We start from the raw sequence: 17,105 nt of genomic DNA on the forward strand, positions 1-17,105 counted from the left end.
CACAAAATACTCTGTAATGTCAAAGTAAATATATATATTTTTTTACATTTGTAAAAACAATTATGAAAAATAAAACAGTCATATATGTTGATTAGATAAGTATTCAACCCCCTGAGTCAATACATGTTAGAATCACCTTTGACAGCAATTACAGCTGTTAAGTGTTTCTGGGTAAATCTCTAAGAGCGTTCCACACCTGGATTGGGCAACATTTGCATATTATTATTTTCAAAATTCTTCAAGCTCTGTCAAATTTGTTGTTCATCATTGCAGGACAACCTTTTTCAGTTCTTACCATAGATTTCCAAACAGAGTGAGTCCATGTCACTTATTATGTGACATAAGCACATTTTTTGCTCCTGAACGTACTTAGGCTTGCCATAAAAAAGGGGTTGAATACTTATTGACTCAAGAAATTTCAGCTTTTAATTTTTAATTAATTTGTAAACATTTCTGAAAACATAATTCCACTTTGACATTATGGGGTATTGTGTGTAGGCCAGTGACCCCCCAAAAAATCTCAACTTAATCCATTTTAAAATCTGGCTGTAACACAACAAAATGTGTAAAAAGGCATGTGGTGTTCTTTCTGAAGACACTGTATATCATTGACTCGTGTGCCACTACTCACGTTCATAGGAATTGACAGCTTAAGTGGCATTTGAGCAAAGATGAAAATGTGTCAAAGGTCAGGGACTACGTACATTTGATATTGCCTGGCTACCTCACTACCTGGGTCATGTTTCTGACAGTCGGATCAGTCCTAAACACAGCCACGGCCATTGAGATTAATGATGAACTCATTGTGCTACAGTACCAGTCAAAGGTTTGGACACACCTACTCATTTAAGGGTTTTTCTTTATTTTTGGCAAGGCAAAAGGTGGCTACTTTGAAGAATCTAAAATATATTTAGATTTGTTTAACACTTTTTTGGTCCCTAACATGATTCCATATGTGTTATTTCATAGTTTTGATTTCTTCTCTATTATTCTACAATGTAGAACAAAGTAAAAAATTAAGAAAAACCCTTGAATGAGAAGTGTCCAAACCTTTGACAGGTACTGTATATCACCACAACATTTGAGACATGATACTGGTACCCTTTCAATCTCATTTGATTTTGCATAAACCTCTTTATTGAATGACATGACAATGATAAAAGGCAGTGAAATTTTTTTTTTTTTAATGAGATGACAAAACAATGAATTCTGATTGTTGCTAGCCAGCCCTGACCAAAAGATGCTACCTGATTGTCACGAGGGCTTTCATAATCTCGGCACCCAGAACTAAATCTCTGCACTGTCACAAGAGACTAGGGCTTCCATGACTCATAGTTTAGGTAAATTCATTAGCAAGATACAGCAGACTTAGGCTGTAGTGGTATAGTGGATTGAGCTCCCCACCCACCTAATCAAATTGAATTCAACTAGCGGTGTGTTGTGTTGTAGCTCCTCCCCCTGCAGGCAGAGGAGTCATGTGTCTAGAATCTAAAATGTAATGTTGACGTACACATTTTCAGTAGACACGCCTGGGAATTTACAGAAAGAGAGACAGTGCCCACCCTCACATGTCCAAAACACACCAGATGAAGTGAAGACTTGTTAGCATGTCTCTCCTTATCATTTATGTCTGAGCAAGAGTGAGTAAATATTGATACAACCAACCTCCTGATCGGAGGATAACTTTATCATACACTCATTTGACGACAGATATGCCAATACAGGTACAAGGCTATTTACATACAGTATTTCTCCCCCAAATCTCCTCCACCGATGCCAACCAAAAATCGACCCCTCTCCTAGCATTGGAGTTCTCCCTTTCCTCACATATCCATGACTAGCATAGTAGTTGTTTCCTCCCAACCAAAGTAACACAAAGGTCAAAGGTCCTCATCCCTGTAGTGCCGCCTGTAGATCCATTAGTTAAGAGTCAGTAACAACAAGAAACATTGGTTCCCAACGATTCCATATCATAACATCAAGAGGGAGGAGCAGGTTGTGTAATAGGATAAGTAATCCCTCTCACCCCACCCCCCCTAAGTTTTAGATGCACTATTGTTAAGTGACTGTCCCACTGGATGTCATAAGGTGAATGCACCAATTTGTAAGTCGCTCTGGATAAGAGCGTCTGCTAAATGACTTAAATGTAAATGTAAATGTAATTATAATAGGTGGGTTTGGTGATGGACAATAATATGAATCTATGCTATGCATATAAGTGAATGGGCTTCACCAACATACTGCAAGTAGTCATACAGGTGAGAGCATGAAAGCAAATCTGTTACAGTTGGAGAGTAAAATGTACTTTCCCAAGTGTATTACTCTAAATGGAATTACATGGACCCAGACAGCTTAAGAACAATATCACAAGACTTAAATTGGGGTGGTGGGGGTGACAATGTGATCGGTTATGCGGGTAAGCCAATTTGGTTAAATGCAATGGTATTATACTGCAGTTATGGACACAGAGAGGACCACCGACTGAGGTAACATATTTCTATAGCTTTTTTTAATCTGCAAAGTCCCCACATTCATCAGGCAAAAGCAAATACAATATCTATGCATATTGTTCTTATCTCATGACAAAGAGTAGAAATAATAGCACAAAAATATATCTTGTTTGAACATATGTACATTCTTTCTATCATGTCCACAGAGAGAGGCAGATATATCTGCATTTTAGTGGCTAGCAATCTTTGATATAAAGCAACATGTTCCACTCTAAATGCTACATTAAAAAGTTCACACAGACTCCATTCTAAAGCTCCACAGAAGCTTAGGATCTCAAAGGTGGTCTGGCTTCATTTCGTTACTAAATCTATCAATTCCTATTTGGAATTAATTCTTTCCTGGACACTCATCAGGTAGACTTGGCTCAGACTGAGGCGTATGGTGCATTTGATTCACCCATGGCAAACGGTTCAATCGGTCTGCACATGGACTATTCCCCTCGCCGCACAGTGATCATGTCAACACTGTGCGTGAGAGCAGGAGGAGTAGAGGCAGAGTAAGATGAAGCTGTCGATGAGCAGGATGCCATAGAAACACCTCTGGGTGTGCAGACTTCTGCCTCTCTGGAAGCGTGTCAATAACACAGACAGTAGCAGGAAGAAGGTGGCTATGTTTAAGATGAGGAATAGTCTGATATAAGAGGACGAGTTCGACAGACTGTCACTGTTGGCCGTCGCCAACTCGTGGACCTCCTTGAACTTGCGACCCTTCACGAAGCCTCCCTTCCGGGCTTTTTTGGAGTCTCCATAATCCATAAAGGCCCTGGAGTCGCCGTCTTCCTCGGGGCTCTCTTCAATAATCCTCTTTGTTGTCTTCGATCTCTCCTTCTTCTCCTTTACCTCGATCTGTCCAAAGATGTCCGGCAGGCTCTCTGAGAGCTTGTCCCCAAGGTTCCCCAAGGCTTTATTGGCCCCCTTGCCCTTGCCCTGTTTCTTAGTCAGAGCAAACATTTTCTCAATGGCCTCCGTCTTCTTCTTGTCGGAGAACTGGAGGAGGCGCTCGGCCGTCTTGCGGAAGCTGGCCGTGTTGAGCACCCGGCCCAGGATGTGTCTCTCCAGCTGCTGGAAAACAGGCTTGGCGTGCTGGAGGTTGTCCTCTACTACGTTGACATACTCCTCTACCTCCTCCGGCGTGCTATTCTTCACTCCTGCTGCTTTCTCAAATACTATTTTCTTCTGGTCCACCAGCACCATGGCGAACAGAGGCTTGGTGGTCACCTCCCCGGTCAGCAGGTAGATGGTGTAGGTGTGCTCGTTGGTGGCCAGGTAAATGTCCACCCTGTTAGCATCGCCACGCAGACTAAAGCTCTGCACGTCCACCCCTGGCCCGAAGAAGATGTAGGCCACCCTGGTATGGGGATACCTCAGAGGCATTGTCACATTCACATAGTTAGAGCCGTTATAGGGGTAACCACGGGGATAGTTCCAGTACCCCAAGACCCCTTTCTCACTGAAGCCTGTGTCATCCATCCAAAACATTTGATATGGGTCTTCCCCATGTCTGACAAAGGCTCCGTGCACACCGTCTATTTTGGTGTCCTTAAAGGGCAGGTCCGTGTTGTGGAAGAAGGCACTCATGGCCCTGGTTGGGCTGTCTGTCTCCAGATGGATATGATCAACCAGGACCAGCAGCTGGGGGTGCAGGAGCAGCAGGTTCCTCTGGAAGCTCCTGATCTTCAGGTCAGGGTTGTAGGCCGACTGGCCCTCCCCACGGATGAACACCATGCCCTGCCTTTCCAGAGCAGCCTCCACCCTGCCCTGGGCGTCCGCCGGCAGCCCCACCTTGTACTTCAGCCACTTGGAGTCGCAGGCCTCTGTGACCTGGCCGTCCCATGGCTTGAAGCAGCTTCCCGAGGTCGCCGGGGAGAACAGCACTGCGTTGTTGAGGAAGGTGTACTTGGGCCCGTACAGAGCCTCCGTGATAAAAGGAACACCGTTAGGGGCGAACGTAAAGCTGTTCTGGTCAGGGTGCTCGTGGCCAGCGTTAAAGTTCCGCCACCCTTTGATCCAGTCTTTGTACTTGTTCCTGTGAACGATGTCAAATATGGCCCGTCCACCCAGCTTCCCCGACTTAAAGGAGAGGAAGGTGTGGTTGGTGTCTGCGGGTAGAGAACTTCCATAAGTGACGACCCCCCAGTCCTCAAAGTAGTGGAGTTGGGATGTACCAAAGTCTGCAGGAGCCCTGGGAGTCAGGCCGGGATCATACCTGCAGAATGGAAATAAAACAACAAGAAATGAATGTCATACATTTGAATTCAGTTGCTCTAAAAGCAAATATTTCATTAATAATTGAGTAAATCAGCGTATACACTGAGTGTACAAAACATTAAGAACACCTTCCTAATATTGAGTTACATCCTTTTTGCCCTCAGAACAGCCTCAATTCGTCAGGGCATGGACTCTACAAGGCGTCAAAAAGCATTCCACAGGTTTGTTGGCCCATATTGACTACAATGCGTCCCACAGTTGTGTCAAGTTGGTTGGAAGTCCTTTGGGTGGTGGACCATTCTTGATATACACAGGAAACTTTTCAGCATGAAAAACCCAGCAGCGTTGCAGTTCTTGACACACCCAAACCAGTGCACCTGACACCTACCACCATATCCTGTTCAAAGACAGAATACTTAAATATTCTGTCTTGCCCATTCACCCTCTGAATGGCACACATACACAATCCATGTCTCAATTGTCTCAAGGCTTAAACATCCTTATTTGACATGTTTCTTCCCTTCACCTACACAGATTGAAGTGGATTCAACAAGTGACATCACCTGGCCAGTTTATATCATGGAAAGAGCAGGTGTTCCGAATGTTTTGTACACTCAGTGTACGACAGTACACTTAAACCAATAGAGAGAGAAAGAGCGAGAGAGAAAGAGACAGAACGAGAGAGAGAGAGAGAGAGAGAGAGAGAGAGAGAGAGAGAGAGAGAGAGAGAGAGAGAAGAGACAGAATGAGAGAGAGAGAGAGAGAGAGAGAGAGAGAGAGAGAGAGAGAGAGAGAGAGAGAGAGAGAGAGAGATTCTCACCAGAGGAACTCTGTGTGCAGTGTGCACCATCTCTGTCCCTTCCCGGCCTGTCCCGGCCCCTCCAACACCCGGTTCTGATGGATCATCTCGGCCAGCCAGTTTCCACTGCCGTTCCTCATCACATAGCGATCCAGGAACACCAGCTGGCTCTCGGGCCCGTAGAACCAGTTGTAGTTGGAATCTGCTATGGCTACAGTCCTCTGGAACCCTGGTGAGATGGAACAGGCCAGGGCAAAATATCAATGTGGATTATTTTACAGTTAAAATATAGGAGAAGGCAACTTCAATATAGTGGCCTTTCATACGGGTTTGTTGGAGGATTATTGAATGTTATTATCATAAAACTCTGACAAATATGAAGTGACAGCTACATATTGTCCAAGGTCCAGTTCAGCTGTACTAACCACATAGCTTTCTATTTGATTGAATGCATAGTAATACATATGCTACAAAATCATGATTCATTTCTTTCCTTTTCTTACTGAATAGGTCACAAAAGCTTTTACACCCATGCATGTCATGTCCTTAACATAAGGAAATGAGCCAAACTACAGGCCCTGTTGAGATCGTAGCTCCCTAGCTTTATCGATGAAGCCATTTCCCCAACAAAAATGGCAGTCTGGTGCCAAAAGAGATCTTAAAACCTAGCAACCGGTAGTAAATACTTAACCACAATAAATCACATGTAAGCCAAAAACAATAACGGCAATAAACAAAATCAGTGCGCAAGCGGTACGACAATACGCGCGTTTCCCCTTTGTAAAAACATCCCTTCTGTGATGCAAAACTAGACCTTGGATAAACAAATGCCCAATCCAAATGATGTGGGGCTCTGTGTGCAGGAACCCTCGGGTGATATTGGTTTGTTCACGGTCTGTCTTTGTAAGTCCAACACAAGATACATGTAAAACACGGCTCCTGTTTACAGTCTAACCTGTTGGAACACCAACAAACCCCATCATTTGAACACAGAGACGTACAGTGGGTTACGGAATTATTGGATCCCTTGATAAAGAACAGCAAAAAAAAAAGACTCTGTATTGTCAGCCTCCCGGCAGAGGCAACCAGGTTTTTGGCAAAAATGCCCTGCTACTTGGTCAATTTCATAGTGCCGTTGACCTTAACAAGGACCACAGTACCAGTGGAAGCAATATAGCCCCATAACATCAAACATCCACCACCATATTTAACTGTAGGTATGAAGTACTTTTCTGCTTTTGCCTCCTTTTTTCAAACTCCAATCCAACCACTGGTGTGCACGGCCATAGAGCTCTATTTCCATGTCATCTGACCAAGAGGTGACATGAAAATATAGCTCTTTGGCATACAATATAGCTCAGCATTTGTATTCTTTACTTTATAGTCTTTTTCCACTCATCTTTATCAAGGGTGCCAATAATTATGGACCTGACTGTACAGGGTCAGTGAGTGCAGTGCAGTCACATAGTCCGCTCAGGCAGAAGGTAGTTAGGCAGGATAATCTGGGAGAGAGAAAGCTGCCATTGTGGATAGTGAGTCCAGCGTTCTCCTGGCTGCTGCAATTAAGAACTGCTCTCTGAATGTAGCAGTGGCGCCCAGCCCCAGCCCCAGTCACAATACAGAGAGTGTTGGCAGGGGGCTATAAAATATCCAGACCTGAGAGCCCCTCCTCCAGCGCTACCCTCCCCCTGACCATAAACCAGGAGAGGAGAGAAGAGGAGAGCAAAGGAGATGAGGGAAGAGGGGAGATGGGGAGGGCTGGATCAGCATAGCTCTGACAGCCCCCCATGAAGGTAACGCATGCATAACCCATATTAAGACAAACGAGCAGTCACCCTCTCTAACATGGGGGTAATGCACCGAGGGGGGTTTCATGCCTAATCTACTTATAACTTGGACAATGTTGCCAAGAAGTGCCACAGAGGTTTGCTAAGGCATTTAGGAACACTTACAGTTGATGTCGGAAGTTTACATACACCTTAGCCAACTACAGGTTTTCACAATTCCTGACATTCAATCCTAGTAACAATTCGCTGTCTTATTTTAAGAATGTGAAATGTCAGAATAATAGTAGAGAGAATTATTTATTTCCGCTTTTATTTCTTTCATCACATTCCCAGTGGGTCAGAAGTTTACATACACTCAATTAGTATTTGGTAGCATTGCCTTTAAATGGTTTAACTTGCGTCAAACGTTTCCGGTAGCCTTCCACAAGCTTCCCACAATAAGTTGGGTGAATTTTGGTCCATTCCTCCTGACAGAGCTGGTGTAACTGAGTCATGTTTGTAGGCCTCCTTGATCGCACACGCTTTTTCAGTTCTGCCCACAAATATTCTATAGGATTGAGGTCAGGGCTTTGTGATGGCCACTCCAATACCTTGACTTTGTTGTCCTTAAGCCATTTTTGCCACAACTTTGGATGTATCCTTGGGGTCATTGTCCATTTGGAAGACCCATTTGCGACCAAGCTTTAACTTCCTAACTGATGTCTTGACATGTTGCTTCAATATATCCATATCATTTTCTTTCCACATGATACCATCTATTTTGTGAAGTGCACCAGTCCCTCCTGCAGCAAAGCGCCCCCACAATGGCCAAACAGCTCTAATTTCGTTTTATCAGACAAGACGACATTTCTCCAAAAAGTATGATCTTTGTCCCCATGTGCAGTTGCAAACCGTAGTAGTAGTCTGGCTTTTTTATAGCGGTTTTGGAGCAGTGGCTTCTTCCTTGCTGAGCGGCCTTTCAGGTTATGTCGATATAGGACTTGTTTTACTGTGGATATAGATACTTTTGTACCTGTTTCCTCCAGCATCTTCACAAGGTCCTTCACTGTTGTTCTGGGATTGATTTGCACTTTTTGCACCAAAGTATGTTCATCTCTAGAGACAGAACTTGTCTCCTTCCTGAGCGGTATGACGGCTACGTGGTTCCATGGTGTTTATACTTGCATACTATTGTTTCTACAGATGAACATGGTACCTTCAAGCATTTGGAAATTGCTCCTAAGGAGGAACCAGAATTGTGGAGGTCTACAATTATTTGGCTGATTTCTTTTGATTTTCCCATGATGTCAAGCAAAGAGGCATTGAGTTTGAAGGTAGGCCTTGAAATAAATACATCCACAGGTACACCTCCAATTGACTCAAATGATGTCAATTAGCCTACCAGAAGCTTCTAAAGCCATGACATCATTTTATGTAATTTTCCAAGCTTTAGTGTATGTAAACTTCTGACCCATTGGAATTGTGATACAGTGAATTATAAGTGAAATAATCCGTATGTAAACAATTGTTGGAAAAATGACTTGTGTTATGCACAAAGTAGATGTCCTAACCGACTTGCCACAACTATAGTTTGTTAACAAGAAATTTGTGGAGTGGTTGAAAAACAAGTTAATGACTCCAACCTAAGTGTATGTAAACTTCCGATTTCAACTGTATTTACTCATTGCTAACTTGCACTGCTTTAATTTCAAAATAGCCTGTCTTGCTGCCTATATAGTATCTGTATCACCTTTGCATCTATCACGTGACATCTAGACTAAATGCACTGTTAAAGATAAAAAGTCGATCGAACCAAGCAACTTCTTCAAAGGGAACATTAAGAGGAGAAAAAACACCATTAAGAGGAGAAATGAAGTTATATTGAATAGAATGGCAGAGCACACACACACACAACATCTGTAGCAGCTGTATTACCTGGCAGGATGGTCCTGTACATGAAGGCAAAGTGTTTGTGGAGCCAGGGGTGGTCGAAGTGGCTGATGGAGAAGTGTCTCTGCACCAGGAACATGTACTGGAAAAGAGAGCGGGTGGTGTACGTCCCGTAGGCCACGCCCTCATACAGCGAGCCATCCGTCACGTCCTGCAGCAGCACCATAGACTTCTCCATGATGGCCAGGACCTGCTTGGTCCACAGGTATGCCTCCTGCAGGTAACCTGGAACCGAACAGAGGAGAAACCAGGGTCAGCTTATTGGTTTTCAAAGGAAGGTCATGTTCGTCAATGTCTCTGGAGCAGTGGCTCCCAAACATTTGTACTGTACTGCTGTCACCCAGCCAAAGTGTTTGTTTTCTTGAGACATACCCCAATTAAGCTCCGTGTAAAGTGTGGTCTCAAGTGAGGTTGATCATAAATATAGTTACAGTAAGCTACTCAGTCAGTCACATTCCCATTTTCTTTCCCGGAACATCATACTGGAACCTCCCGTTATGCATGGAAAGTATGAAACTACCATACCAGACTAATGTATAGTCTCTCTCTCTCTCTCTCCCTCTATGAGAAGAAGTGACCACATAAACACTCCAGCCGCAGTTCATTGAGAATCCCAGTCCATCATGGGTGCCTGGCAGCTACCCGGTGGACTGGATCCACCCGGACACCACAACCCACAGCCCACAGCCAGCTCCGGAGCCGGCGTCCACCCCAGTGTTTGGTTTGGTCTGGGAGACCAGTGGCCTACACAGAGCAGGTATTTACCATCAAACATGAACTGCTGGCACACAAAGACCACATTTACACAAACGGCATCTCACTACGCTCACACCCCGGCTCCACACAGTGTTTGGACTGTTCTGCATTTTCCATTATTAGACATATATTAGGCATCATGTATATAGGTATTCATGAACTAAAAAAATCCAATTAACCCTACGAAGTCAAAAGCTATAAATGTCTTCTCCCACCCATGGCTCAATCACATCCCATATAGTCACACTGTGCTTTAGCAATGTCCTCCTCTACCCCTCTAGGATTTAATGAGCCATGCTGTTAGTGATGTTACTGGCTCTAGATCTCTGAAGCTCCCATCAGTACACATTAGTCATCCACACGTTGAGAGCCGCTGTTTGGGGAAGGTTTGGTCTGTTAACTCCCCAACACCATCACAATGAGATCTGTAGGAATGTGGGAGGTCAAGGGATGGTGCCATTTGACTTGACTTCTACTCCTTTGAGGTTCTTCGCTAATTATGATTAGATCAGACATTTCTGGTTCTTCTTAGTTCATTTCAGGAATGGACAAAGAATGATTTCCTAAGAATGGAATAACTTCAAATGTTATGTATGATCAATGAGTTACGCTCCCGAGTGACACAGCGGTCTAAGGCACTGCATCTTAGTGATAGAGGCGTCACTACAGACCCTGGTTCGATTCCAGGCTGTATAACAACTGGACGTGACTTGGAGTCCCATAGGGCGGTGCACAATTGGCCCAGCGTCGTCCGGGTTAGGGTTTGGCTGGGGTAGGCCGTCATTGTAAATAAGAATTTGTTCTTATTAACTGACCTGCGTAGTAAATAAGTGGTTAAATGTTTATTAAAAAATGTAACTGATAGTTGTCTACCAAGAGTTTATGCTTCATTTATTGACATGATAATCATGCATTGGGAGAATGAACAAGTCTAGACAATTGCTTCAACCTGCATCCAGTAGAGAGAAATATAAATTTTCCACACTGTACCCAACGGGCAAAGACGATAGACATTCAATTTTGCTTGACATTTGATTAAGTTGTCAACAATCTTAAACCAAACCTGTAAACCCTGTTTGAGGTTGAATATAAGGTCAATTACATTGAAATAACAAGGGAACTACGTTGACTCAACCCATTTGGTGTAAAATAGACACTTTACCACAAATGAATCAAGTGTTCACGTGTAACAGCTTTCAAGGAAGCAACACAATGTGGTGTGACTGTGGCTATGACTTTGAATGGTTCCCAGAGTCCCAGCATTCTGCACCAGATAATAAAACTCAAGCACCTGGGTGGCCGTAGCAGAGAAGTGGGTGATTGAGGCCTTAGGTTTAACTACTGATGCTTAACTATAGATGAACTCAGGGTAAACTATGCCACATATGACTGTCCAATTAGGAGCGGAGCTAGGCAGCCGCAAAGCACCAACATGCAGACACCTGCATCAGGAATGCACTGATCCCCTGTAAGCTGCTGTCCTGTGATCTAGTCATCTGGACAGGGCCCATACAATATCCCCTCTGACTCACAATCAAGGCATGAAATGATGCGAATACAGTATACATACAGTACCTACATGCTGTGCTTAACATTCCCATACAGGTCTTAAGACGTTTTATGCTTTGGACAGATACGGTATGTCTCCCTTTATTTTCAACAGATGGAGCCTATCCCTTCCTTGTGAATAAATGCTTCAAAATGGCTTTTTGGCTTCGCCTTTAAAAGAATACACAGGAAAAGAGGTGCTGTGTTATTCCATAAATCTGAGTAATATAGACCTGTGCAATACAATAGTTCTGAAAGAAGTGTGACACGAGACCAATGTTTACTTTTGATTTCTTCTGGCAGTACCTTACAGGCAAAGTTCCCTTTATTCACTGAGATCTTAATGGAATAATATTTGCGCGCAATGTCATACTTTTGCACAGGATGTGAATGACAAATCCGTGACAAGGGAATGCAGGAAGTGAATAGGGTCGTGTGCAGAGCACAGTCAAATAATTATGCGGGAGTTAGGCCCTTAAATGAACTGGACCAAGAATGAGAAAGCGAACAGTTAGCACGTTCCGTCAATCTGTCGCACTCAAAGCAAATACTATATGTTAGTTAAGCCACCTTCTAATGGGATACTCTTAACAATTTGCAGCCAAATTAAAAACTTTGAAGTGCAAAGTCAGCTTTAAACGTTTACACAGTCAGCACAAAGACACCAGGCCATGACCATAATTACATTTTCTTCCAAGGTAAGAGAAGAGGTAACAACCTATGCTGCTGGACCTCTGTTTTTCCTCCACTTGAAAGAAACAAGCTGATCCAAAACAAAGGGGGGAGCTATAAATTCTCCAATTCTCACTACCACAAACCAGCCTCAAAGAAAAACCACGGTGCCCACAGTCATCTCCATGCCTTTTGTCATTTAGTTTACGTCGACCCTTGTTCTTTTTCTACCAGAAACATTTCCCTTGTAATCAAACTAGGCTGTACAGCAGTGCTGGGAACAACAAGAACAACTTCACCTTCCTCTGGCCTCGCTGCCTCTGACTTAAACATCCAAGAATATACAACCAGGACATTTAAACCAAAACAATAAAAGGGAACAGTTTTCAAATGTACAGTAAATAACAAGGCTGTTTTCTAGACATACATTCCTTCCTTTAACACTGAATCTACTAAGGAAAACATTGGGAAAAGGTCCATCCAGAATGTTATGGAATCGTGTGGAATGTTTCCATTGTATTTTTTTTTTTTTAAGAAGAAGAAAATTCACCTTTATTTTACCAGGTAGGCCAGTTGAGAACAAGTTCTCATTTACAACTGCGACCTGACCAAGATAAAGCAAAGCACTGCGACAAAAAACAACAACCCAGGGTTACACATGGGATAAACAAAAGTACAGTCATTAACACAATAGAAAAATATATATATACAGTGTGTGCAAATGGCATAAGGAGGTAAGGCAATAAATAGGCCATATGTGCAGATGATGATGTGCAAGTAGAAATACTTGCAAATGAGCAAAAAAAGTCAATAAAAGCAATATGGGGATGAGGTAGGTAGTTGGATGGTTTATTTACAGATGGGCTGTGTACAGCTGCAGCGATCGGTAAGCTGCTCAGATAGCTGATGCTTAAAGTTAGTGAGGGAAATATAAGTCTCCAACTTCAGCGATATTTGAAATTCGTTCCAGTCATTGACAGCAGAGAACTGTAAGGAAAGGCAGCCAAAGTGTGTGTTGGCTTGGGGATGACCAGTGAGATATACCTGCTGGAGCACGTGCTACGGGTTGGTGTTGTTATGGTCACCAGTGAGCTGAGATAAGGAGGCGGTTTACCTAGCAAAAACGTATAGATGACCTGGAGCCAGTGGGTCTTGCGACGAATATGTAGCGAGGGCCAGCTGACGAGAGTATACAGATCACAGTGGTGGGTGGTATATGGGGTTTTGGTGACATAACGGATGGGACAGTTTGCTGATTATAGTGTCGGAGGCTATTTTATAAATGACATCGCCGATGTCAAGGATCGATAGGATAGTCAGTTTTACGAGGGTATGTTTGGCAGTGTGAGTGAATGAGGCTTTGTTGCAAAATAGGAAGCTGATTCTAGATTTAATTTTGGATTGGAGATACTTAATGTGAGTCTGGAAGGAGAGTTTACAGTCTAGCCAGACACCTAGGTATTTGTAGTTGTCCACATAGTCTAAGTTAGAACCGTCCAGAGTAGTGATGCTAGTCGGGCGGGTGGGTGAATAGCATGCATTTAGTTTTACTAGTGTTTAAGAGCACTTGGAGGACAAAGAAGGAGTATTGTATGGCATTGAAGCTTGTTTGGAGGTTTGTTAACACAGTGTCCAAAGAAGGGCCAGATGTATACAGAATGGTGTCGTCTGCATAGAGGTGGATAAAGGAATCACCCGCAGCAAGAGCGACATCGTTGATATATACAGAGAAAAGAGTCGGCCAAAGAATTGAACCCTGTGGTACCCCCATAGAGACTGCCAGAGGTCTAGACAACAGGCCGTCCGATTTGACACACGGAACTCAATTTGAGAAGTAGTTGGTGAACCAGGCGAGGCAGTAATTTGAGAAACCAAGGCTGTTGAGTCTACGGTGAATACGGTGATTGACAGAGTCGAAAGCCTTGGCCAGGTCAATGAAGATGGCTGCACAGTACTGTCTTTTATCAATGGCGGTTATGATTTAGTTTAGTACCTTGAGCGTGGCTGAGGTGCACCCGTGACTGGCTCTGAAACAGGATTACACAGCGGAGAAGGTACGGTGGGATTCGAAATGGTCAGTGATCTGTTTGTTAACTTGGCTTTCGAAGACCTTAGAAAGGCAGGGTAGGATAGATATAGGTCTGTAACAGTTTGGGTCTTGAGTGTCACCCCATTTGAAGAGGGGGATGACCGCGGCAGCTTTCCACTCTTTAGGAATCTCGGACGATACGAAAGAGAGGTTGAACAGACTATTAATAGGGGTTGCAACAATAACTTTAGAAGGCGAGGGTCCAGATTGTCTAGCCCAGCTGATTTGTACAGGTCCAGGTTTTGCAACTCTTTCAGAACATCTGATATGTTGATTTGGATGAAGGAGAAGCTGGGGAGGTTTGGGCAAGAAGCTGCGGGGTGTGCGGAGCTGTTGGCCGGGGTTGGGGTAGCCAGGAGGAAAGCATGGCCAGCCATAGAGAAATGGTTATTGAAATTCTCGATTATCGTGGATTTATCTGTAGTGACAGTGTTTCCTAGCCTCAGTTCAGTGGGCAGCTGGGAGGAGGTGATCTTATTCTCCATGGACTTTACAGTGTCCCAAAACCTTTTGGAGCTACAGGATGCAAATTTATGTTTGAAAAAGCTAGCCTTTGCTTTCCTAACTGACTGTGTGTATTGGTTCCTGACTTCCCTGAAAAGTTGCATATCGCGGGGACAATTCGATGCTAGTGCAGTACGCCACATGATGTTTTTGTGCTGGTCAAGGGCAGTCAGGTCTGGAGTGAACCAAGGGCTATATCGGTTCTTAGTTCTACATTTTTTGAAAGGGGCATGCTTATTTAAGATGGTGAGGAAATGACTTTTAAAGAACAACCAGTCAAAGTGCAGCTATGGAGAATAACCCAGGGCTGACTGAACTGAAATTCCAGCCCAGAATGCTTCTCTCCTCAGGGGCAGAGAGGACTGCCTGGCAAGCCTCCCCTGGAGGAACCAATCTCAAATAAGTCATTTGGAACTGGACTGTAGCCATCCATTTAAGGCGAATGTGACACAGGAAGGATGTAACTGAGGAGGAATGAAGTTGCCAAGATGAGACCACATTATTCCAAAGAGGAAAATGAATAGGCTGAGCGGAAAATGACCAATCTACCGATCTACTGGATCTATATACAGTTGAGGTCGGTAGTTTACATACACCTTAGCCAAATACATTTAAACTCAATTTTTCACAATTCCTGACATTTAATCCTAGTAAAATTCCCTGTCTTAGGTCAGTTAGGATCGCCACTTTATTTTAAGAATGTGAAATGTCAGGATAATAGCAGAGAGAATGATTTATTTCAGCTTTTATTTCTTTCATCACATTCCCAGTGGGTCAGAAGTTTACATACACTCAATTAGTATTTGGTAGCATTGCCTTTAAATTGTTTAACTTGGGTCAAACGTTTCGGGTAACCTTCCACAAGCTTCCCACAATAAGTTGGGTGAATTTTGACCCATTTCTCCTGACAGAGCTGGTGTAACTGAGTCAGGTTTGTAGGCCTCCTTGCTCGCACACGCCTTTTCAGTTCTGCCCAGAAATGTTCTATAGGATTGAGGTCAGGGCTTTGTGATGGGCACTCCAATACCTTGACTCTGTTGTCCTTAAGCCAGTTTGCCACAACTTTGGAAGTGTGCTTGGAGTCATTGTCCATTTGGAAGACCCATTTGCGACCAAGCTTTAACTTCCTGATATGTTGCTTCAATATATCTACATAATTTCCCCCCCTCATGATGCCATCTATTTTGTGAAGTGCACCAGTCCCTCCTGCAGCAAAGGACCCCCACAACATGATGCTTCCACCCCCGTGCTTCACGGTTGGGATGGTGTTCTTTGGCTTACAAGCATCCCCCTTTTCCTCCAAACATAACGATGGTCATTATGGCCAAACAGTTCTATTTTCCTTTCATCAAACCAGAGGACATTTCTCCAAAAATACGATCTTTGTCCCCATGTGCAGTTGCAAACCGTAGTCTGGAGCAGAGGCTTCTTCCTTGCTGAGCGGCTTTTTCAGGTTATGTCGATATAGGACTTGTCTGGCTGTGGATATAGATACTTTTGTACCTGTTTCCTCCAGCATCTTCACAATGTCCTTTGCTGTTGATCTGGGATTGATTTGCACTTTTCGCACCAAAGTACGTTCATCTCTAGGAGACAGAACGCGTCTCCTTCCTGAGCGGTATGACGACTGCGTGGTCCCATGGTGTATATACTTGCGCACTATTGTTTCTACAGATGAACGTGGTACCTTCAAGCGTTTGGAAATTGCTCCCAAGGATGAACCAGACTTGCGGAGGTCTACAATTTGTTTTCTGAGGTCTTCGCTTCTTTTGATTTTCCCATGATGTCAAGCAAAGAGGCACTGAGTTTGAAGGTAGGCCTTGAAATACATCCACAGGTACACCTCCAATTGACTCAAATGATGTCAATTAGCCTATCAGAAGCTTCTAAAGCCATGACATAATTTTCTGGAATGTTCCAAGCTGTTTAAAGGTACAATCAACTTTGTGTATGTAAACTTCTGACCCACTGGAATTGTGATACAATGAATTATAAGTGAAATAATCTGTCTGTAAACAATTGTTGGAAAAATAACTTGGGTCATGCACAAAGTAGATGTCCTAACCGACTTGCCAAGAAAATAGTTTGTTAACAAGAAATTTGTGGTGGTTGAAAAACAAGTTTTAATGACTCCAACCTAAGCGTGTGTAAACTATATGTTTTATGTATTTTTTATTTAACTAGGCAAGTCCGTTAAGAACAAATTCTTATTTTCAATTATGTCCTTAACAGTGGGTTAACTGCCTGTTCAGGGGCAGAACGACAGATTTGTACCTTGTCAGCTCAGGGATTTGAACTTGCAA

At 43.4% G+C, this 17,105-nt stretch overlaps 1 protein-coding gene across 2 annotated transcripts in view; it reads right to left on the reverse strand.

Annotated features, from left to right (window-relative positions):
- Positions 1 to 1,119: 1,119 nt before the first annotated feature.
- The window catches only part of LOC123995000 (dermatan-sulfate epimerase-like), a 28,099-nt gene continuing 12,113 nt past the window's right edge, over positions 1,120 to 17,105 (reverse strand). For both annotated transcript variants that reach the window (XM_046298192.1, XM_046298193.1), the window contains 3 exons: positions 9,219 to 9,458; positions 5,539 to 5,746; positions 1,120 to 4,716 (listed from right to left, as the gene is read on the reverse strand). In XM_046298192.1, the coding sequence (XP_046154148.1) occupies positions 2,970 to 4,716; positions 5,539 to 5,746; positions 9,219 to 9,458 (2,195 nt within the window). In that variant the 3' untranslated portion in view covers positions 1,120 to 2,969. The remainder of the gene's footprint in view (positions 4,717 to 5,538; positions 5,747 to 9,218; positions 9,459 to 17,105) is intronic.

The sequence above is a fragment of the Oncorhynchus gorbuscha genome, linkage group LG14, assembly GCF_021184085.1.
Source record: "Oncorhynchus gorbuscha isolate QuinsamMale2020 ecotype Even-year linkage group LG14, OgorEven_v1.0, whole genome shotgun sequence".
Classification (NCBI taxonomy): domain Eukaryota; kingdom Metazoa; phylum Chordata; class Actinopteri; order Salmoniformes; family Salmonidae; genus Oncorhynchus; species Oncorhynchus gorbuscha.